Raw genomic sequence first — 27,729 nt, forward strand, 5'->3', positions numbered from 1 at the left:
GTAAGCTCCCCAGGGCAGAGACCTGTCTTCTTGTACTCCATAAAGAACCAGAAGTATGGCTTGCACTCTTTAGATTATATTGAGAATTTAAAAACTGGTTGGGTGTGCAGTCAATGAAAAGACACAAACAAAATTTGACTTCTTTATTAAAAACACTTGTAATATCAAAAATAAATTCTGCTAAGAATGCAACTCCAGCCCCAACCCAACCCAACCCCAAGCATTTCCCTATCCCCAAAGAGGGTGAACTGTCTCACTCACTGCTTAAAGCTCATATAAATTTAGGCTGCAATTCCACAGCAATTTTCATGGGAGTTCTATTGAACTCAGTGGGACTTACTTCTGAGTAGACATACACAAGATTGCAGCTTAAGGCACATAACTCCCCAACTCAAACATGCTCCCTGAGTTAATTTCCCCCAAAAATAAATCTACCTAAAGACCCTTTCCCTATCATACTGATTTCTAATTTCCAGCTGATATCTGACTTCTGGCTGATTTACCCATTTTCTGATTTTTAGTTGATTTCCCTGCTGATCCTCTTCCCTTATAGCGGATATACAACATAAAAAAGCAACATCATCATCCCTTTAGCAAACCTGTACATAGCTGCACTGCTAAGATATATCTTTGAAAGATGCACACACATACACAGCCATGCCCCTAGAATAAAAACACATGCAGGAAGGCAGCTAATCCTCTTACTTGAGTCCCAGCAGCCCCCTCCCTTCAGAGCTTATCTACTGTACACCTATTTCAAATACTCCAGTACATTCCAGGGTACTCTCATACTGCTTTAACAGGTATGCCTCCCGCAAAGAATCTTGGGAAGTGTAGTTCCTAAAGTGTTCTAAGAGCTGATAAGCGAAACCTAATAAACCACAATTTCCAGGATTCTGTGGGGGAAGCCACGACTAAGAGAATGCTTTAGACCAGGCATAGGCAAACTCAGCCCTCCAGATGTTTCGGGACTACAACTCCCATCATCCCTAGCTAACAGGACCAGTGGTCAGGGATGATGGGAATTGTAGTCCCAAAACATCTGGAGGGCCGAGTTTGCCTACGCCTGCTTTAGACGGAGGGTACAGATGTGACCTTGTTCGGGTCAAGCAGCAAGGGGAGAGCAAGGCAGAAGGCAGCGCCATTCTCTGCCAACTGGGCAACTGGAAAACTTTGGCAAGCTAGCAAGCAAACAAAAAGAAATATTGGAATGTAAACATCCATCTCTGTAAAGCCAGGCTGGTGGGGCAGCATTTACAGATTGCCTTCTTGGGGCCACGGGCCAGTGGTGAATGGGGGTGTGTGTGTAAAAAAAGTGGTTGAAGAGACAGATGTGGCTCTTAGCTTTCTCCACAGCGATGGCTGGTGCCCATTGGGACTGGGGAGGTGGAAGGCAAAGGAGCCCAACAATGAAGCCAGAACCAATGTCACAGCTTGAACCCACCATTCCAGTTTAGTCACATCCTCGTCTTCCTCCCTGCTGAGTTCTACAACACTGAGGCTACACAGGAGGAAGATGATAGGCAGGGCTGCTCCCTGGACTGGCCATAAGTAAGAAGGCAGGCAGGTAGGTGAGGGCAAGTTGAGGTTGCCCCATTTGCCCTAATGGGTCAGCCTCTGATATTCATACCATATTTTTCGCTCCATAAGATGCAACCGACGATAAGACACACCTAGTTTTTAGACGGGGAATGTAAGAAAAAACAATTCTTTAAAGGGAGCACTGCGCAGAGCCTGTATGACTTCTGGGATAGCTGCGCAGCCTCTTCAGGGCAGCGGGATGAAGGCTCCCTGCTGCCCTGAAGAGGCTGCACCCAGCTAAGCCAGAAGCTAGAATAGCGAGAGGGAGTGCAGTGATCCCTCTCGCTGTTCTGGCTTCTGGGATAGCCGTGCAGCCTGCATTCACTCCATAAGATGCACACACATTTCCCCTTACTTTTTAGGAGGGAAAAGGTGCGTCGTATAGAGCGAAAAATACGGTAACTAGGCTGTGTTCCAGGCACATGTCTCCATCCTCCACCCAGGCCAGCAAGATGCATTATCACCATGGAGCCACAATTCCTGGGGAAAAGGCCTGACAGCAGGGCCAGGGAGGGATGCCACCTGGGGAGCGGGTGGGCCCAACAGATGTCCAGAGGGTTGCATTTGGTCCCCAGGACCAAGGGCCCCCCATTCCTCCTGTAAACCGAGGGTGGCCAACTGGTGGCCCTCCACATTTTGCTGGACTCCAACTCCCATTGGTACGGTTAACAATCAGGGTGGTGAAGCCCATCAACATGGGAGGTGGGCAGCTGAAGGCTCCCCCTTCCTTGGTGTAAACAGGAAGCTGGGAGGCAGCTACAACCCCCTTTCTGCCCTACTCCTCCCACCCTGAGTTCACATTTCTGCTGTTAGCTGCAGCTTCTCCCACCTTACAGTGGGGAAGTGAGGAACCTGTCGAGATGTTGCTGGACTCCAACTCCCATCATCCCTTGCAGTGAGTTGGCTGTGCTGAGGCTGATGGGAGTTAAGCAACATATGGAAGGCTGCAGGTTCTCTAGGCATGCGCTAGAGCGCTCCAGCTCTGGTGGCTAAGCAGCTGTAGCTGTTCCTCACTTGCGCCAGCTGAATGAGCGGCTGCTTAGGCGTTTCAGAAGCAGCCGCTCTGGGTCGGACTGATGACCCAAAGAGTCCAACTTCCTTTCCCCCCACCCCCAACATCGCCTCCGGGACGCAAGCGCAGGAGCAGGGGCACCAAGGCACGAACTTCTAAACTGCATGATGTTGAAAGGAGTGCTTCCAGGTCAAGGGGTCAGAGCGAGGCTGAGCCCTGAACCAGTTTCCAGGCAGGGAGTGGAATGGTCCACCCTCTGCCGTCACTTCCTCGAACATTCCCAGTGTTTGCTGAGCGGCTGAACGTAGGGAGAGTCCCAGTCCCGGATAAACACTTTCTCCAGCTGCTGGCGCAGGGTTTGTCCCGGGGTTCCTGCAGAGGCCTCGCTCTGGTTGACGACCAGACCCACGCCTGCAGTGCGGGTGAAGTAATCTTCAGACCAGTTGGAGGTACCTGGCAAAGAGGGAAACACACACACACATGCACAGCATATTAGGGACTTCCTGGGTGCTTGGGTGGCTGAAAAATCCAAAGGGGAAGAAGCAGGCTAGGAGGTGGACATTCATGGGATGGGTCAAGTTGCCTTTGGCTGGTTGACATCCAATGTCCTTTTAAAATGCATTGGGGGGGTGGGATTATTGGGTTGTTTGTGTTTTTGTTTTTATTATGTATTTTGTGATTTTCTATTGCGATTTTATGTTGTAACCACCCTGAGACCTGCGGGAATAGGGTGGTATACAAATTTAATAAACAACAATAATAGTAATGATTGGAGACCCTTGGGAAGAAGAAAGTGATAAATCTAATTCATAATAACAGTGGACATTGGGGTCCACAAGTCTGAGCTTCCAGAGCCTTGAGGTACAGCAACAGTTTGCCACCATGGGCATCTTTAAACTCTCTGACAAGGAAGGGGACCTTCTAAAACTGCCCCTTTGACTTCCTCCTACTCAGGGAAGCAGAGAAGGGCAAAAGACAGGCAAGGATGGGGGTCCAGAGAGGCAGAACAGCAGAGCAAGGTGAGCAACCCGGTCTATGCCACAGAAGGAGGATCAAACTTCACATTGTGCCAAATGCATCTTTGCATTTCATGGTGAGATTCTCCAGCCCCTCCCTGCCCTGCCCCCAAAGCAAAATAGATACAGTGGCACCTCGGTTCTCGAACGTAATCCGTTCCGGAAGACCGTTCAAGTTCCAAAACGTTTGAAAACCGAGGTGCAAAGGGCGGCCTGCAAATTTCATTGAGAAAACTGATTAACACGCAGCGGAAAGCCATTCAACTTCTGAGGCATGTTCAAAAATGGAAGCATTCATTTCCGGGTTTTCGCTGTTCGATTTATGAAATGTTTGTCAACTGAGACGTTTGAAAACTGAGGGACCACTGTACTAGCTTAGAATCATCACAGTTGGAAGGGACTTCAAAGGACATCTAAGCGGAAGCCCTGGCCGCCTCATCGCGGAACTGTTAGGGACAGAGCCATAAAACGCAGACAAGGTCTACATACCAATGTAGGCGATTCTGTCGGTCACCATGTACTTGTTGTGATTGACGTGCGCATAAGGGATCGGTGGCTGCTCTCCCTCCGAGGGAACGACAAAGAGTTTCTGAAAGGAGAAAAAAGTTGCCTACTGCTATACCACTAATGGGAGATGCCTCCTCTGGTTCTGCACCCCACCAGGAGCCAGAGGTAAGGCCTGTTCGCTTCTTTGCAAACTGGCCTAATTGGGTAGGTACTGTTTGATGCAGGGAAGCAGGGAGCCTTTTGAGCCTCTGGATGTTGCTAAACTACAACACCCATCAGTTCCAGCAAACAAGGCCAATTTGCCAGGAATGATGGGAGTTGTAGTTCAGCAGCATCTGGAGGGCCAAAGGTTCCTCACATCCAGTGTAGAGATTAGAGCGTTGGGCTACGCCCAAGAGCATGGGTAGGCAGACTAAGGCCTGGGGGCCGGATCCGGCCAATCGCCTTCTAAATCCGGCCCACGGACGGTCCAGGAATCAGCGTGTTTTTACATGAGTAGAATGTGTGCTTTTATTTAAAATGCATCTCTGGGTTATTTGAGGGGCATAGGAATTCATTCATTCCCCCGCCCCCAAAAATATAGTCCGGCCCCCGACAAGGTCTGAGGGACAGTGGACCGGCCCCCTGCTGAAAAAGTTTGCTGACCCCTGCCCAAGAGGCTTGAGTTCAAACCTTCACTTCCTAAGTTCTATGTTCCTATAATTCTGGCACTCCAGATTTGGAATTGGATTCCTGCAGCTTTCTGAACCTGACTAACACCATTAACAGAGTGGAGCCCATTGCGGTGTAGTGGTTAGAACAGAATTTCCACAAACTTGGGGCTCCAGCTGTCGCTGGACTACAACTCCCATCATCTCTAGCTAGCAGGACTAGTGGTCAGGGATGATGGGAACTGTAGTCCAAAAATAGCTGGAAACCCAGCTGTGGCAAGCTCTGGGTTAGAGCTTCGGACTAGGACCTTCCCCAGGGCTCCTCCAGGCAACCTTTTTATTCTGACAGCGGCCAACCAGATACCTGCAGGAAGCCCACAAGCAAGATCTGAGCCCAAGAGAAACTCTCCCCTCCTGCAGTTCCCAGTCACTGTCATTTTCAAGCTTGCCGGCTCTGACAGTGGAGGAAGCACCTAAGGGCGCCAAACATCCTGCATCCAAGCAGGCCTGTCTGTTTGTTTTCTCTGGTTCTGAGACTCACCACTTCAATGGGGCAATGCAGAGGTTCGTAGCTGAGGACTCTGAGCGAATCCAGGAAGACGAACATGGCAGGATGCGAGTGTTTCCAGCAGCTGATGAGGAGACGCACCTTCACCCGCCTTTCGCAGGCCGCAGTGCGCAGAGCGTCATCAATGACTGGCCAGAACCTGGGAGTGCCAAGCCAAGCACAACAGAATTATTATACAGTGGTACCTCGGGTTACAGATGCTTCAGGTTACAGACTCCGCTAACCCAGAAATAGTACCTCAGGTTGGGAACTTTGCTTCAGGATGAGAACAGAAATCGTGCAGTGGCAGCAGGAGGCCCCATTAGCTAAAGTGGTGCTAAGAACAGTTTCAGGTTAAGAATGGACCTCCAGAACGAATTAAGTACTTAACCCGAGGTACCACTGTATAGGGAACGGGGAGTCCTTTAGTCCCTGGAAACCCAAAGCTGGTGGTGCCCCTACAAAGCGGCTAAGGCTGTGTACGCACCATACATTGAAAGCCCATGATCCCCACCCCACAATAATACCTTGTAAACTGTAGTTTACCCCACAAAGAGCTACAATTCCCAGCACCCTTAACAATCTACAGTTCCCAGGATTCTTGGGGGGACAGAGCCCATGCTTTAGATGTATGATGTGTGAACACAGTCATAACGGGCCATTTTCCATTGACATCTGAATTCCAGAGCAGATATATGCCTTTAAAGCTTAATTAATAATAATAATAATAATAATAATAATAATAATAATAATAATAATATATTAATACCCTGCCTATCTTGCTGGGCTTCCCCAGCTACTCTGAGCGGCTTCCAACAAAACACTAAAATACAATAAGCTTGTGTCCAGGGCAAGTTCCACTCAGGGTAGACCCATTGAAGGGAATAGACATGGCCAACTTTAGCTTTAGGAAAACAGGAAGATGCCTTATAAGGGTTCACACCAAACTGGTCCATCTAGCTCAGTACTGTCTACGCTGACTGGTAGCAGCTTTGCAGGTTTTCAGGCAGGGGATGCTCCCAGCCTGCCTGGAGATATTATCAACTGGATAGCTCATTTCATTACAGAATGGCGCTGATAATGCCAATGATGCAGGTTCAATCCCCATATAGGGCAGCTTCATTGCAGGGGGTTGGACTAGATGATCCTCAGGGCCCCTTCCAACTTGACCATTCTGTGAATCTGTGGCATTCTGCATTAAAAAGCAGATGCTCCACCGCTGAGCTATGGCCCCTTCCCCTTACGCCTTTATCACTTATTAGGTTCAGATTTTTATGTGCCTTTTCGGTCCCTTTTTGTCCTACCTCTTTGGTTTGCAGAATGTGCACTGGGGCTCATAGTCCATCACAGCAATGTAGACAAAGTCTTCAGCATCCTCGATGGTGCTCAAAATGGCGGTGAGATCAGAGGTTCTGCCTGAGGAGCAGAGGGCCGGTGGAGAGCTCTGGAACCACAAAATCAGAGAGCTTCGAAGGGGGCAGAAGAGGAGGAGGGGACAAATCAAGGGGGCTGAGCAACATACAGCATTTGAGGCTGTTTAGTTTCGGAAAAATCAAGTAAGGGACAGCAGAACCTGGTGTTAAAATGATACGTGGTGTGAAGAAAATGGATAGGGAGTTGTTCTCGTAATACTCTCACCTGGTGGCGTGGTGTAATGGTTAGAGTTGTCCGACTAGGACCCAGGAGACTTGGGTTCAAATCTTACCCTCAGCCATGAAGCTAACTGGATTAACTTGGGTCAGTCAGGGTCTCTTGGCCTAACTTTACCTCACAGGGAAATTGTGAGGATAAAACCATGCAGGCCGCCTCGGGCTCCTTGGTGGAGTATAAATGCAATAATATAAGTAATTCTAACTTCTGACTGACTTTTAACTGTAAAAAGAGGCAGTTGGAGAAGGGAGGTATGGAAGTAATTGGCCGGTGTGGAGGACCAGGAAATTTTGCTTGAGGGAAAAAGCCGTCTGGAGGTTTGTGTTAGTCGCAGAGGCTCTCAAGTCTACAGAAACTGCCAACCGCCACCTCTGAGTGCCCTGTATGTGGGTCAGTTTTCTCACTGAATAAACCCAGTTCAAGTTCATCCTGTCTCTGACGGCTCCAAGGCTAACATTACTAGGAAGTTTCAAAGAATTTGGGGATAACTGGTGGCAGAAAAAGAAGAAAGAAATAGAGACACAGCTACTTTGTAGGTGTAGGCCAGTGAGGCTGAGGGTCCTGGGATCCCTGAGAGGCCGGAATGTAGCCTACTGTGCAAAGGGAAGAGTCACATCTGTCATCCACCCAGTGTGGAAATCCAGCCCGTGGGCCAAAAAATATTCTCCACCCCGCCCCAACTTACAGACAGATACAGCTGACCGCCGGTGCCATTCAGCTGCAGCTTCAGGGGATGAGTCAGGCCAGACTTGGCAGCCAGGTCCGCCGGCCACTTGGGCGGGATGGAGGCCCCATCTTTCCCCAGGATGCGATATATGGCAAAGATTCGGTGTAGGTCCCTAGCTAGGCAGCTGCAGTTGTACAGCACAGCGCCCAGCTCTTTAACCTGTAAGATAGAAGGAACAAGGTGAGCAGGACCTTAGGAGATTTGTCTGTCTGTCTAGGCTAAGCCCCAAGGTATGGGGAGACTCGGGCTTAAGGACAAAACACAGCCCCTCTGCCTGGCCCTCAGGGTACACCCCTCACCAGCCTGCCCCACATTGCACCTTGAACATTTTTTATTTTCTCAAGTTGTATCGACCTGCACCTGTTTGACAAAAATGCTCTATGAACTGTAGAGCCAGCATCAGCACTAGAAATCAGGTGAATCAGGTGGGGCTCTTCGCAGACACCTGCCCTGGGCCGCCTCTTTAAGTTGCCTCCCCCATGGACCGATGCTCTGAGAAGTACCAACCAGCTGAATCCAGCGGCCATTTTAATTACCCACTATGCCCCTGGTGCAGTATTGCTCGGGGGCATTGTAGTAATTTAAAATGTTAATCATCATTGTTATATTTCAATTATTTATGTACTATATGACACCACAGTCCCTCAAATTAACAAACAATACAACAAAGAACCTGTTAAACTTAACCATAAAGCAGCACTGTGCCCTTCACTGTGCCCTTTTTGGCACTTGCTAAAATATATTTTCGTTTAGGCAAGCCTATCCAGACAGTTAGAATGTTAATTTTCATTTTCTAACTGTTTCTAATTGTTATTATTAGCTGTTTTGTACTGAGTTTTATTCTTTTCTTATTTTTGTTAACAGCTTTGAGGTTTTGTTATAATCGAGTGGTACAGTATATAAATTTGTGAAATCGATACAATAAAAAATAAAATCAGAATACGAATTTCTAATGCCTGCGGAGAGGGTTTTTTTAAAAAAAGTCTTCTGACCAAGCGCCTGAAGTTCAACAGGGAGAAAAGACCTGCCTGATCTCAGCCAGGAGAGCGTTGCACAGAACTGGGTCCATAGCTCCCGGGGCTCTTGAAGCACCCCTAGCGTTGCTCAGGAACTGTTGATGGCTTCTGCCACTGCTAGCAAGAAAGCCAGCCCGCCCCCCCCCCAAGTCCGATGGGCAAAAGTATAGGCCCAGCAGAGTGCCTGACCCTGACAATTGTTCTGTGGGTTGTGAGAGTCTCCACTCCGTTGACAATCCCCAGAGCACATCCTCAGATGCTTCTAATGCGCAGCCATCCCTTGCCCATGCTCTTGAACCTGTTCCACCCACGACGCCCAGAGGTACCTGAGTGAGGGAGCGCCAGTCCATGTTGGCGCTGCCCACAAAGATGTGCTTCCGATCCACCACCCATATCTTGGTGTGCAAGATGCCTCCCGTCAGGTTCTTCATGTCCACGTACCGCACATCTGCACCTGCGGGAGGAAGGGGCAAGAATTTAACGCCTTCCATTTCCCCATTGGAATAACCCTAATGATGTTAAGAGGCCTTTGTGTCGCCATCGCTTATATGGTGCGTCACGCGCATTCAGCTTTTTGTAATCCTTACGACAGCCCTGCGAGGTTGCATTATTGAAACACAGGAATGGCGCATTACACCATATCATGACACTAGTCCACCTAACTCAGCAGTGTGTACACCAGGAGTCGGCAAGGTTTACCGGCCATGGGCCGGTTCACTCCCACAGAGATTGTCCATGGGCCAGACTGGTGCAGTGCAACGCCAGAAATCGCTTCTGCGCATGTCCAGACTCTAAAAATCGCACCTGCGCAGACGCGATTTCTGGCACCGCTTGGCAGGTGTTGTAAACAAAAATTGCCCTTTTCCCTTATGGGCTATCCAAGAGCCCGTATAGAGTCCTTACATAGGTTCCCTATTGGTAGGAGAAAATAACAGAGGCCAACCAGAGAATATTGAGAAGCAAAGCAGCTAGTAAGCCTGATCTTTATTGATGTGTTGCAACAGGGTGCTCCCCTCACATGCAGAAAAGGAGGAGGAACCCAGAAAAATGGCGCGCAAGGCCTTATAAAGACTTTTGAAATTGCCACCCTGTAGATCGAGACCACCCCCAGAAACATCATACATACATCACAGAAAAGGCGGTCTAAACAGAAATTTGAATGTTGTTTCTCTCCTGTCCTTGTTTATCTCCTGTCTGGGAGGTTACTTGATTGGATTGCCTGGGGAGCCTGGCCAGTCTTTTGCAATAATAAATACTTAGTTCCTGGGCCATGTCACAGGCTCACACCCTATTCACACACAGACATACCCTTAAGACAAGATTTGTGAAGGAAAAGACAATGGGGAGGCTTTTCCATTTTCCTTTGACCTTGCAGAGAAAACATTTGTTCAGTTTGGGACAGTTTTTAAATCAAAATGGTTCCAGGTCGGTCTTCCTGTGATGATCTATGTATGTGCTTGGTTGGTACAGTTATGAACATTTAACATATATCTAAGACCTCAAAATTCCTATCACAGCAGGTCCCTGCACCGTGCTGCGCCAGTTTAGCGCAGCGTGTGGGGGACTTGCCGAGCGGGCAGCTTGGTTCAGGGGCTGCTCGTGGGCCAGTAAAACGGTCTTCGTGGGCCGCTTCTGGCCCATGGGCCGCACGTTGCCGACCCCTGGTTTACACTGACCAGCTTACTGGGATTTCAGGCAGGGAGACTCTCCCAGTCACCTCCATACCTGGGGATGCTGAGGATTGAACCTAGGACCTTCTGCATGCAAAGCAGATGCTCTACCACTGAGCCTTTGGAATTATCTCCCCCTGGATTTGCCTCTGCCCCCTTCATTGCAAGCCCAGTATTACTCCTGTACTGGAAAGACAAGGCTGAAGATGAGGGAGAATGGCTCATAGCCTCACTATGAAGTGAAATTCGAACGAAGGACTCTTTTACTTGTAGCTCAGTCCCTGTGATACTCCAGTTACCAAAAGCAAACCCACTGAGCTGATGCCATTACAGACCACACGCATCCAAAGTCTATGTATATTCTGCCACCAAGGGCAGAATTGAGTGTTCAGAATTCAGCAAGCTTCTAGCCTTCACGCTTGGGAATACAGATTCTCTCCCTTTCAGATTTAGCAAAGTGTTAAAATACAGGCCCCACCAGCTTCCTGTGTTCAGGAAATCACCTGGGAGATCAGCCATTAACCAAAGACAAAGGGAAGTCAGTGCTTTTTTCTGGGGGTACTCAAGGATATGAAATACCGGCACCTCAATCCCCCCCCCCCAGAAAAGCCCTGGGGAAGATAATGGGCTATCAGGAAGGCCAGAGAGATAGGGGACTCTTCCAGATGGCCCTCCGGAAGGACCCTTCTTACAGCTCTGAATATATACACTATATGCACACGTACACACCTAACTCCAACATAAAACATATTCAAAGTACAGTAAGCCCACAATTTACATCGGGGTTCTGGGGATTGCACCGAAAGCCAAAACTGCATATACAGTGGTACCTTGGGTTAAGTACTTGATTCGTTCCAGAGTTCTGTTCTTAACCTGAAACTGTTCTTAACCTGAAGCACCACTTTAGCTAATGGGGCCTCCCGCTGCTGCCGCGCCGCCAGAGCAAGATTTCTGTTCTCATCCTGAAATAAAGTTCTTAACCTGAGGTACTATTTCTGGGTTAGCAGAGTCTGTAACCTGAAGCATCTGTAACCTGAAGTGTATGTAACCCGAGGTACCACTGTAGTAAAAACACACTTGTTCAATGGTGGGTGGGATTGCCAAAATCTTTTCTCCTGTCTGCCTTATTTATTATTATTATTATTATTATTATTATTATTATTATTATTATTATTATGGTCAAGAGCATAAAGCTGAATGTGCACAAGTTCAATGAGCAGAAGTTGCAGGCTTACTGAACATTCTTGCCCTCAAAGAATTCTGGGCACTCTACTTTACTCCTCACAAGAGTTACAACCCCCACTGACCCGTAACAACTTGCCCAGAATTCTTTGAGGGAATGAGTGTGCTTTAATGGTATAATAATGCATACAACAGCCTTAGCTGGCTAACAATTGAATGTTGAAAGGTTTCCAGGTAGTACAAAAAACTCTGCTCTATGTGACACCTTACCGTGGCGGGCCAATTCATCTGTGTCGTACTGGGAAAACTGGGGGCTGTTCACAGCGATGCTGAGCTTCACCCCGCGAGAAGGCAAGGCCCGCAGAGACTCAAACACCGCCTTGCCCTGCAAGAACGACAAGCACAACGCTTACTACAGTATTGCTATGCATGGAACCTAGAGATGCTCACATCTCCACCTCAAATAGATTTGCGGGTTCGTTTCTATGTGCGTGAAGCAAAGGGAGTTAATTTGGGGGGCAGAGATACCTGCAATTTACAGTATTTAATTAAGGAAAGTCAGTAAAAGGATGGTATTAAACACTCGTGACCAAGTTGTACGTGCATTTCATGCTCAAATCAAAGCTGAAAGGGCAGAAGGAAGCAAATCTTCAGGTAAACATAAAGGTTGTGGCTCTTCTAGGAAATAGCTTCAAAGGGTCTGCAGAACCAGAAAGATTTTCTGCAGTCATTACACATCAAGAATTCCTTTTACAGCGTTTCAATGTTTTAAGGGGGAAATTTATTCTGCAGCACTGCTTTGCTCGGCTTGCACAGCTGTTTTTGCAGGATGCTCTGGAATGAACAGCAAGCTATCAAAGGGAAACCTTTGCGACCTCTGCTGGTGTGCAGCAAGTTTGCAGTTAGGCAGCACCTAACAGGTAAGTGGGCGGGTTTATGCAGATTGCACACCAATGGCCATCAAGCAAGAAGACAGATGGCTGAGAAATTGACAAGGTCGACAGAATCCACTATTTTTGAGATTAAACTGTCCATCAAGAGGCTGCTTAGCTGGACAACGGAAGCAGAAACATTATCAGAGTATATTTTGTGGAATTGGAAACGGTGCTGATTCCGAGGGGGCGGTGAGAGCTTTGCAGCACCCAGGTTCCCACCGATAGCTCATCGGGAAAGGAGTCCTGCTTAATTTTTGTTGACTTTAGTATCGCTTCTCGGCCTTTTGGCTAAGATCAAGTGTAGTATCTGTTCTTATCAGTTTAATATCTGATATGTCCTCTATTTGAGGACTATATATTAAATGGATTTTTGGAACTGGGAGATGGAATAGGGGCTTGCTCCATCCACTCCATGCATCGACCTGGTATTGCAGTACCTCCAGGAACGGTGCACCTCCCTCTGGGGGGAATACTGCTGGTGCAAAAAATAGATACACATTTTCAATTCCCTACAATGTTAGTGTTGAAACAATGGCATTGTATACTCCCACCACAGACCCTCCCTACATGATGGCCAGGGTTGTGTATGTCTCTGCCTCCCAAAAGTTTGCACAGCTGCCTATTGCAGCAGTCCTGGCTATAAGCTCTGCAGGTGAATGGTGAGGGGAAGCTCAGAGACCAGGGGCTGCTGCCCAGAGGACTCCCAAGGAGAGGAGAGGAGGCTGAGGGAACTGTTCACAGGGGAGGGTGTTCAAAAAAAAGGATGAGAGGCTGCCAGCTTGGCAGGCAAGGGGTGACATAACTGGGCTCCTGAGACCCACAGAGGTGTCAAGAAATAATGTAGTTGGTCAAGGGAACTGTGGACTCAAAAGAAAAAGGTTGAAAACCTCTGCCCTACCTAATTTAGTAAAGATGCATAATTTTCTCTGTAAAGATTGTATGCATCCTTGCATTGTTCTACCTCTCAAGCACTAGCTGCCAAGGACTAACACATGAGGGATAAATTGGATTCACCTTGCTTTTAAAGGCATATCCAGCTAATTCACACAAACGACACAAACCGCCTTACACAAACACACAGTTCTCCAAATTTTGCCATGCAGTTTTCCTATCAAGTAATACGTGCAAAAAATAATATTCTGGGGTAAAGGGTGCATAACAATGCACCTATAAGAGAAAATAACATACAAAATGCATTCTATTGGGAGAAACTGATTTGCAAAAATGCAAACAGATGTGGAAACGTACAGGACTGAAGCTTGGAAAAAGGAGAAACAGAAAAACTGGAAGCGAGATTGTCCCATCCTAGCGACTGACCTGCTTCGAAGAGGGATCCTCCACGTGAACATCGGAGTCCCGTAGGGTGAAGTAGAAAGCGGCTATCTCCACACTGCTGTTGGCACCATCCAGGAGGTTCATCCAAGCCTGGTAGATGCTTGGATGGTGAGGAGTCAGCGTTTCGTAATCCAAAGTGGACGGGATGCTCTCCACCAACACCAGGCTAAAGCCAGGAAGAAGAGAGGGGAGCAGGGGAAGGCTAAAGAAATGCAGTGGTGCTGTTTTCTGTGTTGGACAGGTTGGCAAACCCCATGGATTTTGGGTTTCTTTTCAGAATCTCTTCCATCCCACATGCCGTGGTATGGTGAGAGGGGTGCGGCCTGAGAAAAGTGCCAAGGGCCAGACCAAGAAGCTTGGAGGGCGAGGCTCTGCCCTGGTTCCCCCCAACCCTGAACTACAACACCCCCAGCTGAAAGCCCGTTTTTCCTTTTTTCAGTGTTTCCTTTTTAAATATAGTTTTATTGATTTCTAATACATAACAATTAAGGGACGCGGGTGGCGCTGTGGGTTAAACCACAGAGCCTAGGACTTGCCGATCAGAAGGTTGGTGGTTCAAATCCCCACAACAGGGTGAGCTCCCGTTGCTCGGTCCCTACTCCTGCCAACCTAGCAGTTCGAAAGCACACCAGTGCAAGTAGATAAATAGGTACCACTCCGGCGGGAAGGTAAACAGCATTTCCGTGTGCTGCTCTGGTTCACCAGAAGCGGCTTAGTCATGCTGGCCACATGACCCAGAAACTGTACGTCAGCTCCCTCGGCCAGGAAAGCAAGATGAGCGCCACAACCCCAGATTGGGTCACGACTGGACCTAATGGTCAGGGGTCCCTTTACCTTTACCTTTAATAGATAACAATTACAAAAGAGAGAAAGAGAAGGATACAAAAACAACCTGCCCCGCTCCTCCCTCCAGGACAGATCAATCTAGTTAAGTTTGCCAAAGTCCAGCCTCTGATTTCTGTAGTTGCTGCTCTTCAGGATTATCAGTAAAGTGTTTTATAAAAGCCTGTCATATTTCAACAAAATTGTCTACAACATTTGTGTTATGCAGTGCGTGGAGTCTCTTTGTTAATTGTTCTGCAGTGTTTTTTTAATGCTGTACACTGCACCCTGGGATCTTCTGATAAAAGGCGGTACCTAAATTGAATTAACAATAAAAAATAATAGCTGGTAGCCCTTACATGCGCATGCCCCTTACTTGCCTGCACTGACTACTGCACTCCTCCACCGCATTCCACAGTTTTGGGAAGTTGCTCCATCTCCATGCTTCGTATCCCGCCAGCCCCAGGAAGGAGCCAGGGTTTCCGTGTTTCCATGCAAACCAGCAAACGAAGCCCAGGATAAGAAAGAAAAGAAGGAAACCAAGAACAGACCGATATGGGAGACGCTGAGAAGACAAAAGGGGTTGAGAGGAAGAAGTACATTATTTAGTGCCATCTCCAAACTACGCCCAATGTACATTTTGCTCTAGGAGGCTTAGTTTGATCAGCATCGAGTACACACTTTTGGAGTTAACACTAAATAAATTACTTTTGGTAAATGAGCCGCCACAGCTGCTGGAGGGCCACGAAAATTTGTGTCCTGAGCTTTTTCGATCTGTCTACCTATGCACTATCTGAAACCAAAGGGCGCATGGGCTGCCAGATGTGAAATACCGTATTTTTCGCTCTATAAGACGCACCAGACCACAAGACGCACCTAGTTTATGGAGGAGGAAAAAAAGAAAAAATATATTCTGGCTTCTGGGATAGCTGCGCAGCCTGCATTCACTCCATAAGACGCACACACATTCCCCCTTACTTTTTAGGAGGGAAAAAGTGAGTCTTATAGAGCAAAAAATACGGTAAATATATTGGCATTTTTTCCAACTCTCCTACCCCACTATCAGCGTTTCAGACAGGGAATGTCTTCCTGCCCATCTGCCTGGGTTTCAATGCCCATCTGGCGGGGTTTCCCCAGCCACTCTGGGTGGCTCCCAACAGAATATTAAAAACACAATAAAACATCAAATATTAAAAACTTCCCTAAATAGGGCTGCCTTTAGATGTCTTCTAAAAGTCTGGTAGTTGTTGTTCTCTTTGACATCTGGTGGGAGGGCATTCCACAGGGAGCGTGCCACTACTGAGAAGGCCCTCTGCCTGGTTCCCTGTAGCTTCACTTCTCGCAGTTAGGGAACCGCCAGAAGGCCCTCAGAGCTAGACTTCAGTGTCTGGGCTGAACAAAGGGGGTGGAGGCGCTCCTTCAGATTTACTGGGCTGAGGCTCTACCACTGAGTCATTTATGTGCCTTCATTGAATGAGCATTCATTCTGATTTGTTTGCGGAGAGGTTTGAAAGCGTGTCAAAGCAAATGTAATCCCACACATTTCCCACTGCATTTTCACTATTGCTTTCCTTGTCGCCAAAAGTCAGATCTTTTGAGGAAGTGGGTTTGTTGCACAAGTGCTCCAAAACAACTAGAATTGCACAGCCAGAATTAGCCAATAGGTGACTGAATTTCACTCAAAAATAGCGAGTCTGGGGGTGCCCTCTTGTAACCCCACTGAGAAAGCAACTATCTCATACATTTCATACTCTGTGTGTTTTTGCCTCCATGTTGATTTTTTTATTTAACCGGATTTATATACCGCTTACTCAGCAAGAAACCCTAAGCAGTTGGCATAAAACAATATGAAATATTCAGAAGAAAATATCAACACAATCAAACTTTAAAAAGAAGTTGACTTAAAATTTACCAAAATATAGATAAAACCCATAAGTTTCAAAACAAATGTGTGCAACAGTTTCTGGCCACCTTGAAATTATCAGCTGTGGGAGCCTGCGACTGTTCTGTACATTTTTAGATTTTGCTAAAGACTGAAATGTTTCTAAATCTGTTTCAGTTTTATTTTTAATTGCATTGCCTCACCATTGTGGCAGTTCTTGCCCTGCCTTTGTGTGGAACGGTGGACTTGTTTTTTTGTGCGGAATGTTTAGACGTGCCCAAACAACAATACAAAGTTTTAAGCAAGCACCAAAAACAATAAGACGAAGGTGCTTGCTGACTATCAATCAGCAGGGAGTTCTAGAGAGTAAGCGCTTCCACACTAAAAGGATTGTTTCCTTGCCAGGGTAGAATAAACATTACATGGCACTTGTGAAAGTACCTGTTCCGCAGATTAAAGCAGTTTAGTGAGAATATATGGGGTATGTTGGAGCATGCTTTGGGATTTTCTAATATACCTTGGCCCACTTTTGGGGGGCTCCTGCCTGTGACTTAGAAGAGTCGGCCTTCTTCATGGTTGCCGCCTTGGACCTGGCGGCGATTCCTGCCCTGCTCTGCTGCCCAAGGGCAAACGTCTCGTTTTCCACCCTGCCTTGTGAGCTGGCCGTTGTCCTCCTCTCCATCTGGGGCCTGGCCTTGGTGCTTCGCGGTTGAGAGGTCTCCAGAACCTGTAGCCGGGCCCTCTTGTCTTTCACCACTTCCCACTCGATGTTTGGTTGAGGCAGCTGGCAAGAGAAGAAAAAGCTCATGTTGTGAAAATCATATCTTGGCTTCACATGCCGAGATCCAAATGAGTCTTTTGATCACACACACGCTATCCCTCTGAGCAAGCGAGCTACCAAACAAGGAAGTCTTCCATTTTTCAGACCAAGGGCCGATTTCATTTCTAAGTAACTTTCCGGAGGCCACAATCCAGTGGTAGGTGTGGCCAGAAGAAGTGGGTGGGGCTACAAATGTAAATATTAACTCCACGGCATGGAGAGAAGGTGTGTGTGGCTGGGGAGAGTTCCAAGGGCCTGACAGAGGGGCCTGGAGGGCCGCATCCAGTCCCAAGGTTCTCCACTCAACCTGTAGTTTCACATTTCATCCAAATGGGAAAACAAGAAGTAACAGGCAGGAAACAAGCCAGGATATTAGGCCATGGTTGTAAGCAGGTTTAACATTCTTTCCCCCCTGGTTTGGACAAAATTGGAAACACAGTTAAATGGAAGAGTTTCTGGTTTGCTTGCTTCTGCAGTACAAGATGCTGACAGTCCCATGTCCAGTCCTCCAGGTATGGCTGGGAGAGATTCCCTGCCTGAAATCCTGGAGAGCTGCTGCCGGTCAGTGCAGACGATACTGAGCTAAGTGGATCAGTGGTCTCAGTATAAGGCAGCTTCTGGGGTATGGAGGAAGATGGCAGCCATTTCCTCAGATGGCTCTGCTTAAAAAAAGACCCCTGTTCTTGTTACGCATCCCTTGTTACCTCCTTTGCCCCGTTTCGGGGTGGGGAAGGCTCCTCTTCCTGTGGGACATCCAGTCTCCTCAGCCTGACAAAGGGGGACTGAAAAGGAAAATGGAGGGATGTCTTTTTATGTTCAGTGAGCCCAGCTCTGGCAGACATCTTGGTTGTCGTCGTCCTCTTACTATTATAGTGGTACCTCAGGTTAAGTACTTAATTCGTTCCAGAGGTCCGTTCTTAACCTGAAACTGTTCTTAACCTGAAGCACTTTAGCTAATGGGGCCTCTTGCTGCTGCCGCGCCACTGGAGCCCGATTTCTGTTCTCATCCTGAAGCAAAGTTCTTAACCTGAAGTACTATTTCTGGGTTAGCAGAGTCTGTAACCTGAAGCGTATGTAACCTGAAGAGTATGTAACCCGAGGCACCACTGTAATGGACTCTGCTTGTGAACCAAATCCTGACTGACAGAAACAAGGCAGCTGACCTTCCGAATGGTACTTCCTTGTTTGTTTGTTTGTTTGAGCAGTGAATGCCCCCACCCCACCCTGGACTCCAGCTCCCATCATCTCTGACTGTTGGCAATGCTGGCTGAGGCTGATGGGAGTTGGAGTCCAACAACAGCTTGAGGGTCTGACAAAGAGTTCCTGTATCCCTGTGCCTATTATTCTAGCCCTTTCAACACTCCCTGGTTCACATTGTCACCTGACTCAGCAATCTTGCGCTTCCTTACACAGAAGTAAGTCACGCCAGATTCAAGGAAGGCCGCATCCACGCCACACATTTAATTCACATGACTTTCCCCAAAGACTCCTGGGGCCTGTTAATCCATCCCTCAAAGAGCTACAATGCCCAATTGCCTTTAGGTAAAAGGTAAAGGTACCCCTGCCCGTACGGGCCAGTCTTGACAGACTCTGGGGTTGTGCGCCCATCTCACTCAAGAGGCCGGGGGCCAGCGCTGTCCGGAGACACTTCCGGGTCACGTGGCCAGCGTGACATCGCTGCTCTGGCCAGAGCCAGAGCCAGAGCCAGAGCCGCACACGGAAACGCCGTTTACCTTCCCGCTGGTAAGCGGTCCCTATTTATCTACTTGCACCCGGAGGTGCTTTCGAACTGCTAGGTTGGCAGGCGCTGGGACCGAGCAGCGGGAGCGCACCCCGCCGCAGGGATTCGAACCGCCGACCTTTCGATCGGCAAGTCCTAGGCGCTGAGGCTTTAACCCACAGCGCCACCTGCGTCCCCCCAATTGCCTTTAACAAACCACAAAACCACATTTGCCATTATTATTTGGGGGAAGCAAAGTGCTACAAATAAATGATGCGCCTGTGTGACCTAGGTCAGTTTTGGTGTGTGGCCCTTGGGACGTTGCCTAGAAAGGAAAGCGGCCCTCGGACCAGAAAATTTCCCCTACTCCTGCAATAGATAAGTAAGTATATCTCCCTGTGGTACAGTTAGTTTGGTCCTGAATTTGGAGAAGGGTTTGGATTGTACACCCCCAGCCCCGAGAGTGACCCTGTCTGTGTTGCACAGCTATGGCCAAAGTCCATAGCTGTCAACTTACAGATTTGAAAATAAGGGACTAGCAGCCTCGAAAATAAGGGATCAGCAGTCAAAATAAGGGATTTTAGTCAACCAGCAGCCGAATGAAGCCTCAAGCGGTGGTTCCCACAGCGCAGCAACCCGGCAAAGGGGATGCAGCAAGGAAAACCACTGTCACCTCTCCGCTGGGAAGCGCTGAGCAAAGGCAACGCGGCCGATTTGATCGGCACAAAGCATGCAAGCTCCACCCCCCAGTCGTTCTTAGACTCCTTATTGGGTGAGCAACGCAGCCAAGCAACACAGTTGGAGCCTCCCTTCTCCCTGGCTGGCAGGGAGGGAGGGAGAGGAGCTGCTTCCTTTGAAACCCGGGAAATTTAAGGGAAATCATCAATAAGGGATAGCAGCGGGACACGGCGCTGGGATAAGGGACTTTCCTGCCAAATAAGGCATGGTTGACAGCTATGCCAAAGTCCAGCTGCCTCAACTAGCTGAAATAGACTCACCAAGGCAGTGTCTCTTTCCAACACGGTTTGCCCGCTGTCTTCATGAGCTTCTGCTTCTTCCGACGATTGCGAAGAACCTCTGGGGGGACTGGGCGATGGGTCCTTGGCTGGCTTGACCTGCTTCCTGTGAGCTCTGATGCTCTCCCTGGGAGAAAGGATGTCAGCGACATGACTTCCTCTGAGGCTTTGCGGTTCCCTTGAAACCTGCGTTTGAGAAACAGTGCAGAGTCGTGTTGATTGGCAGCTGGTGCCTTACAGTATAGTGGGGCACTTCCTCTTAGCAGGGGTTTTTGTTTTCTTATTGTACAGAAAGAAGGTTGATGAGGACATGCACGATACACCTAATGCACTTTTAAAGCACATCCTCTCTGCCCCACAACAATCCTGGGAATAATCCTGGGGCCTTCCAAAATTAAAAAGATGTTTCAAGGAGCCATCAGAACTGATCGCCCTTGATGTTTTAATCAGAGTAAACCATTGTCAACATTTACTAAAGGTTGGAAACCCCATATAGACTTTTTGCATGAAAAAGAAAATGAACACGAAACAGTGTTCAAATGGCTTGGCTCCTGAACAAATTGGCCCCCAAACACCGCAAACCCGGAAGTAAGTGTTCCGGTTTTGTTATGTACTGAGTTGAATAGGATCCAAAATGCAGCAGTCTGATGATTGGTCCTAGAACAATAGGATTCAGAATGCAGTAGTCTGATTGGTCCTAGAACAATGCAGCTGTATGATTGGTCCGCAGGAGCCACCTAATCCAGCTCCAGGTGGAAGATAATCCACAACCTGATTGGCCTACAGGAGAATCCCGGAATTAGCCAATCACGTGCAGCCCATTGTGTAAATAATGTATATAAAGAAGATATTGTGGGGGAACTTCCATTCCTCCTCACCACTATGAGCTGAATAAAGAGCATGAAATCCACTCTCGACTCCGAGTATATTTCAGGTTTGCAAATGTTTTTCAGAAGCCGAACATCCAACACGGCTTCCGCTTGAGTGCAGGAAGCTCCTGCAGCCAATCAGAAGCCGCGCCTTGGCTTTTGAACTGTTTCGGGAGTCAAACAGATTAAGTTCAAGAACCAAGGTATCATTGTATCTGGGTTTGAGGACTGAAGGTAATATTAGTTTATAGAAAGTGGATTTGTTGGGTGTTATCTTGGAGTGGCTGTGTTGAATAATTTTCTTTCTTAGTTTTTTTTATCCTTGATGAAAAGCTCTCTGATATTAACCTTTAAATTATTTTTTCAAACTTTAATAAAATGTATTTAAAAAATAAAGGAAGAGAACCGATCACCCTGTCATCATCCAAAAGCGACTTGAGGGAGTATTGGTGCTCTGACGGATTGTGCGAGAGAAAGCACACATGTGTGCAAAGGATCCGACCAAAGGGTGCCTTCCGCAACCGTTACTTGCAATTAGCACAAGGCAGCTCCCCTGGGAGTTTCCTCTTGCTGCACAGATGTTTTTACAGTCACAAAGAGATAGGAGCTCTCTGCCCGCCTCCTCCGCCCGCCACTCACACAGAAAACTTCCTGCCCTTTGAAAGGAGCCTGTGCTGCAAGAGCTGCCTCTGCCCAAGTCAGGCCTCTGAGTGATCTAACCCCAGCATTGCTGTCAAGGCTGCCAGCTGGCTTTCTGGTTTCTCAGCTGGAGAGTCTTTCACAGCTCAGCAGCCTGTGATCTTTTCAAAGAAGAGGTGCCACGAATCGCAACTTTAATCTCCTGCATGCTCTGCCACTGCCTCCCTAGTGGACCAGCCGCCGCTGATGGGTAAACCTGCAGCCATACAAAAGTTACTGGACTCCAGCTCCCACAGCCAGTATGGCCAGTGCCCGTTCCAGTTTGTGGGGGCAGGATGGGCTTTGGGCACGATGCTCTTAGTGTGCCCAACCTATCTGAGATCTCCCCTTCTCCTCCTCACCAAGACACCAAAGCCCACTTGTCTGCATGGGTGAGTGCATGGTCGGTGGAGGGTGCTGCTGTAAACTTTCATTTGTGTCACTCCTTGCAAGCTCAGAGGCTTTAGAAGGCATCTGAAGGCAGCCCTGTATAGGGAAGTTTAATGTTTACTGCTTTAGTATGTTTTTGTATACAGTGGTGCCTCGCAAGACGAAAAGAATCCGTTCGCAAGTCTCTTCGTCTAGTGGTTTTTTCGTCTTGCGAAGCAACCCTATTAGCAGATTAGCGCTATTAGCGGCTTAGCGGCTATTAGCGGCTTAGCGGCTTAGCGGCTTAGAAAAAGGGGGGGGGGAGCGAAAAAAATTGCAAGACTCGCAAGACATTTTCGTCTTGCGAAGCAAGCCCATAGGGAAATTCGTCTTGCGAAGCGCCTCGAAAAACGGAAAACCCTTTTGTCTAGCGGGTTTTTCGTCTTGCGAGGCATTCGTCTTGCGGGGTACCATTGTGTGCTGGAAGCTGCCCAGTGTGGCTGGGGCAACACAGTCAGATGGGTAGGGTACAAATAAAATCATCGTCGTCATCATCCAAGAGTTCCCTTTAAACTGGAGGTGCCAAGAGGTGAAGCAGGAACCTTCTACAGAGCAAAGCTCTGCTACTGAACTGTGGCTCTCCTTCCAGTGGCGTAGCGTGGGTTATCAGCACCCGGGGCAAGGCAAGTAATTTGCGCCCCCTAACCCATGGATTTGCGCCCCCTAACCCGTGGATTTGCGCCCCTTAACCCGTGGATTTCCCTAACCCCCAGATGTTGCGCCCGGTGCGGCCGGCCCCCCCCTGCACCCCCCACGCTACGCCACTGTCTCCTTCCAAAAGTGGTGTTCCAAATCCAGCTATCGATTCAAGATTCACTCCTCCATCAAATATGAAGTTTAAAGGCCAGTTTAGGGAACCTGTGGCCTTCCAGATGTCGCCAGGCTCCGGCTTCCATCATTCCCAGCCAATGGTCATATGCTGGCTGATGGGAGCTGTAGTCCAACAACCGGTGGAGGGCCAGATATTTCCCATTCCTGGTTCAAGCATTTGACACATTAGTGTGGCACAGAGGCAATTTCCTTCAGCACCAGAGGGAGGGAGGCTGACCCCTCAGGAATGTTTCAGGCCCCTTTCCCGAATCATCAGCTTTTTAAGAGGATCTAAGGGGAAATTTTGTTCCTGTCCTGCAAGTATTCTGGCCAAAGAGAGCAAATACTCTGAAATCACTTAGGAACCTGCCTGGTAATTAGATATAGAGCTACAGATATAGATATAGATATAGATATATTTTTAAAAATTAAGATTTACTTTAATTAAAATGTATGAATTGACTATAAAGGCCGTGAAATGAGACATATTAGACATCTTACATTGACACTTTTGCTGTTTCACCTTGGCTTAGAATCATACACAGACATATACTGAAAATATCATTTTAAGTCCATCACCACTAACAGCAATTTTTTGCTGCTGGGGATGGTTGCTCACCTGTTCAATCAATTCACACCACACCAAATGATACATATTTGTACCTGATTTCAGCTTTTACTGTAGTGGTTATCTTTTAGTTTTTGATTTAATCGTCTTGCAAAGTCACCTTGAGACTTTTGGTATAATGCAACCAAGTAATGCTACTAACAACAGCAATAGGATTCCCTATTGCTGTGGGCTGACAAAACCCATCAGCGTTATTGCCAGTTTGGGGACGGAGTCGGGAGAAACATTGTCAATTGCACCCAGAAATCTGAATTTTGCTTCATTAGCAATCTGAAATACGGTGGTACCTCGGGTTAAGTACTTAATTCGTTCCGGAGGTCTGTTCTTAATCTGAAACTGTTCTTATCCTGAAGCACCACTTTAGCTAATGGGGTCTCCTGCTGCTGCTGCGCCGCCGGAGCACGATTTCTGTTCTCATCCTGAAGCAAAGTTCTTAACCCAAGGTACTATTTCTGGGTTAGTGGAGTCTGTAACCTGAAGCGTATGTAACCCGAGGTACCATTGTAATAATTGCTTTGCTGGTAACTAGAAATCAGGAGAAGTATTGTTCTAGCCCGGGGATTCCCAAATTGTGTCTGTGAGTCATCTGTGAGCTTCGTTTAGGTGCTTTGTGGTAGGTCTGTGGATTAGTGGTTGAAGATCAGAAACAGCACATGCATTACATTAAGCATTCATATTGATTTTTAATTGTATTGCTTAACGTAAGGACATAAGAAGAACATGCTGGATCAAGGCAATGGCTCATCTGGTCCAGCATCCTGTTCTCACAGCGGCCAGCCCGATCCTTGTTGGAAACCCACAAGCATGGCATGAGTACAAGTGCAACTCTTCCCACTTGTGATTCCCAGCAACTGGTATTCACAAAGTCATAGAGCTGGAAGGGACCCCAAGGGTCATCTAGTCCAACCCCCTGCGATGCAGGAATCTCAGCTAAAGCATCCATGACAAATGGCCATCCAACCTCTGCATAAAAACCTCCAAGGAAGGAGAGTCCACAATCTTTCATGGAAGTCAGTTCCATGGTCGAACAGCTCGTACGGCCAGAACATTCTTCCTGATGTTTAATCGGAATCTCCTTTCTTATAAGCTGAAGCCATTGGTTCGAGTCCTACCCCCCGAAGCAGGAAAAAACAGGCTTGCTCCATCTTCCATGTGGCAGCCCTTTAGATATTTGAAGAGGGCTATTCAGAGGCATACTACCTCTGAGAAGGGAGGTACAGCGTCTTTCGTTATATTGCGTTTTACTGTGATACAATTTGCATTCTGTGCTGTGAAACGGTAATACAGTTGTACCTTGGAAGTCAAACGGAATCCATTTCAGAAGTCGGTTCGACTTCCAAAACGTTCGGAAACCAAAGCGTGGCTTCTGATTGCCTGCAGGAAGCTCCTGCAGCCAATCGGAAGCTGCGGAGACCACGCCGGACATTCAGCTTCCGAAAATCGTTCAAAAACCGCAGCACTCACGTCCGGGTTTTGATCGTTCGAGAGCCAATTTGTTCGGGAGCCAAGGTTTACGAGATCCAAGGTACGACTGTACAATTAAATACAATATGTAAGAAATAAAAGCAGCAACAAGAATACAGTTAGAAATTATGCAGCATTTAGCACAGGCATAGGCAAACTCGGCCCTCCAGATGTTTTGAGACTACAATTCCCATCAACCCTGACCACTGATCCTGTTAGCTAGGGATCATGGGAGTTGTAGTCCCAAACATCTGGAGGGCTGAGTTTGCCTATGCCTGGTCTAGCACAGTACCGCACAACTGCTACAGCAGGCAGAAAAAAAATAATTCAGTGGTGCGCTGAGACCCTCAGAAATTTTCAAGTGGTGCAAGAAGTGGTGGAAATTAGGGAACCACTATGTTAGATTTCTTCACTGCTGGAAAGGCAGGTTGTTCCCACTGAGGAGCTGTCCAGGAAGCAGCTTGGCACTCGGACTGATTGGTCCATCTAGCTGCCTAACTCTGGCAGCGCAAGGGTCTTCCCCAGCCCGGGAACCTAACTCCCTTTCAATGGATATGCTGGGATCTGAGCATGCACCCTGCCCTGCGAACTTTACCACGCCTCACCTGCTCTCCAACTCTGTCCGGTTGCAAGCGACTCGACCTTCTCACCGGGGTGTCCCTGGACCTGCCCGATGTGGGTTCTTTCCTCCTCATGTCGTGTCAGGTCGGAGAAGGAAGGGATCTTCAGCTGGTAGGAAGGATCTCCCACCACCAGCAGCCCCCTCCGAAGATTTCCACCGCCGGGTGCCCTGTTTGAAAGCGCAAGCGATCTGTCAGGAAGGCTCTGACTCACAGAGACGTTAACAGTTCAAAAAGAAACCCACTGGATGGATTTGAAATGACAGGAGGCAGCAATTGGCTGGCGGGTTGTTTACATATACAGGCTTCGCTTCTGACAGCTGACTCCTAGTGGCCGCTGTGGAAAGGAGAGAAAGAGGAACATCAGCCGGTGCAACAGCAGGAAGGCGAGCAGCGAAAGACACAAAAACAAAGCAGAAGACATTGTTGTATCTGTTTTTCCAGCCTAGGCGAAGGATGTTTGATTGGCCTCCTAAGCCTGCCACCAGGTGTAGGACTTTGGCAAAGATGTTCAGGGCAGAGCTAGCTTATCATGGATTACCATGGTTTGAAGTGAATTAATACACACAGTGAAGGATCATCCATTAGGGAAAATGAGACGCTGCCCCAACAGCCTCTGTCTGCCCTAAGCCAGCACTTACCCATGCCACCCACTCCTCCATCCCTCTAACAGTGGAGGCAGAACATATCCATCTATTTTCACATCTATGAGTCTACCTACACCTGATTTCAGAGGTTTTTGAACACTGTTAATTTTTGGCATTTCCCTTCTTTCATCATTTGTTGCTAGCTATCTACAGTAGCACTGTTGAATGGTTTAAAGTAGAAAAGCAGGATATAAATATGCCTAATATATAAATATATATATATAATTATAAATATGATATATTCTAAATATTTAAAATGCAATTGATCTGTACAGTCGTACCTTGGATCCAGAACGCCCTGGAACTCGGATGTTTTGGCTCCCAAATGCCACAAACGCGGAAATGATTGTTTGCGAACATTATTTTGGAACATGAATGTCTGACGTGGCTTCCGCGGCTTCTGAGTGGCTGCAGGAGCTTCAGAAGCCACAATTTGGTTTTCAAATGTTTTGGAAGTCAAACGGACTTCCAGAACAGATTCCATTCAACTTCCAAGGTACGACTGTACTACTGGAAATATCCTTCCCATGAATAAGGAAGTGAACTACATTATACATTCCACCTGGTCAATAATAATTAAAAAGCCATACTCAACTAAATTATACTCATAGACCCGCTGAAATTAAAGGACCTAAGACTTGCCTATTAATTTAAATGGGCCTACTCTGAGCAGGAGTAATGTTGGATAAAGCCCAATACTTTAATAATAATTTTGTGACATCCAAGTAAAACTTTAGTTAGGTAAAAGTGACAAATAAATGTGCAATGTCTTATTGATTATAAGAATGGAAGGTGCCAGGTGAGGTTAGCCAATGGGTTTCAAACTCTTGGTGAGTTAGGGATTTCCCTTGCATGCAAAGACAGACTCTGGTGGATTGAACGGATGAGACCAACAATGGGTTCAACACTCAAGAAGGCGGTTATTGTAAGTGCTGTAGAGGGAAATGAGGGGCAGATGGGGCTCGTCTACCTGGGAAGGTACTCTTTCGTGAGAATGTCTTCAGGAGTAAACCCTAAGGCAGGTATGTCCAAAGTCCGTTTTGGGGGCCTAATACGACCCGCCAGTCAGTTTAATCTGGCCCCTGTGGCAGTTTATTTCATGAGGTAAAATCCTAAGAAAAGCTCAACAACTTTGGTAGGCCCTTACGCATGTTCACTTCATCAAATCTGGCCCTCTTTGAAAAAAATTTGAACACCCCTGCTAAGGAAAAATCCATATACTCACTGCCTTGAGGGACATCTTCGGGAGAACAAAAGGCTAAGGAGTAAACCCTAATCCAGAGCAGAGTCCTTAAGGTGGTTGGATGGTGTCTTGTATGCCTCCTTCCGGCAACTCCTGCAGCCAAGCTGGTGTATTGCTCTGCTTTCCTTTGGACCACAACAGTGAGGCTGAGAGAAGGGTCTTGTCTTCCAAGCAGCTCAGGACCTCCATACACCCTGTCCAGGCTTGTGCCCCAGGGAGGTAACTTCAGTACTCTGCAAACACAGCAGAAACA

The 27,729-nt window shown here is 47.6% G+C and overlaps 1 protein-coding gene and 1 long non-coding RNA gene across 3 annotated transcripts; both read right to left on the reverse strand.

Annotated features, from left to right (window-relative positions):
* Positions 1 to 129: 129 nt before the first annotated feature.
* LOC307205548 (5'-3' exonuclease PLD3-like) lies at positions 130 to 27,707 on the reverse strand. 2 transcript variants are annotated; one of them, XM_079958046.1, is made up of 14 exons: positions 27,459 to 27,707; positions 25,572 to 25,923; positions 20,071 to 20,274; positions 18,057 to 18,134; positions 17,050 to 17,316; positions 15,031 to 15,215; positions 13,811 to 13,994; positions 11,829 to 11,943; positions 9,033 to 9,160; positions 7,649 to 7,849; positions 6,618 to 6,757; positions 5,308 to 5,473; positions 4,099 to 4,198; positions 130 to 3,046 (listed from the first exon to the last, which is right to left on the reverse strand). In XM_079958046.1, exons 2-14 carry the CDS (start codon positions 25,659 to 25,661, stop codon positions 2,856 to 2,858), a joined length of 2,049 nt encoding a protein of 682 aa, XP_079814172.1. In that variant the 5' UTR covers positions 25,662 to 25,923; positions 27,459 to 27,707; the 3' UTR covers positions 130 to 2,855. The 2 variants fall into 2 exon arrangements, with proteins under 2 accessions (XP_079814172.1, XP_079814173.1); XM_079958047.1 differs by lacking the exon at positions 18,057 to 18,134.
* Positions 18,553 to 20,064, reverse strand: LOC307205892. Its single transcript, XR_013834164.1, has 2 exons — positions 19,293 to 20,064; positions 18,553 to 18,888 (listed from the first exon to the last, which is right to left on the reverse strand). It is a non-coding gene; the product is annotated as an uncharacterized lncRNA (long non-coding RNA).
* Positions 27,708 to 27,729: the final 22 nt, after the last annotated feature.

The sequence above is a fragment of the Podarcis cretensis genome (genome assembly GCF_951804945.1).
Source record: "Podarcis cretensis genome assembly, chromosome: 16".
Lineage (NCBI taxonomy): Eukaryota > Metazoa > Chordata > Lepidosauria > Squamata > Lacertidae > Podarcis > Podarcis cretensis.

Bases quoted from the DNA above. Each gene is read 5' to 3' on its own strand.
- LOC307205548 (XM_079958046.1), bottom strand. From the start codon at position 25,661: ATGAGGAGGAAAGAACCCACATCGGGCAGGTCCAGGGACACCCCGGTG. The intron at 5,474-6,617 runs GTAGGACAAAAA...TGGCACTCCCAG, and splicing joins ACATTCTGCAAACCAAAGAG to GTTCTGGCCAGTCATTGATG. The intron at 3,047-4,098 runs GTATGTAGACCT...CCTCTTTGCCAG, and splicing joins CGACAGAATCGCCTACATTG to GTACCTCCAACTGGTCTGAA.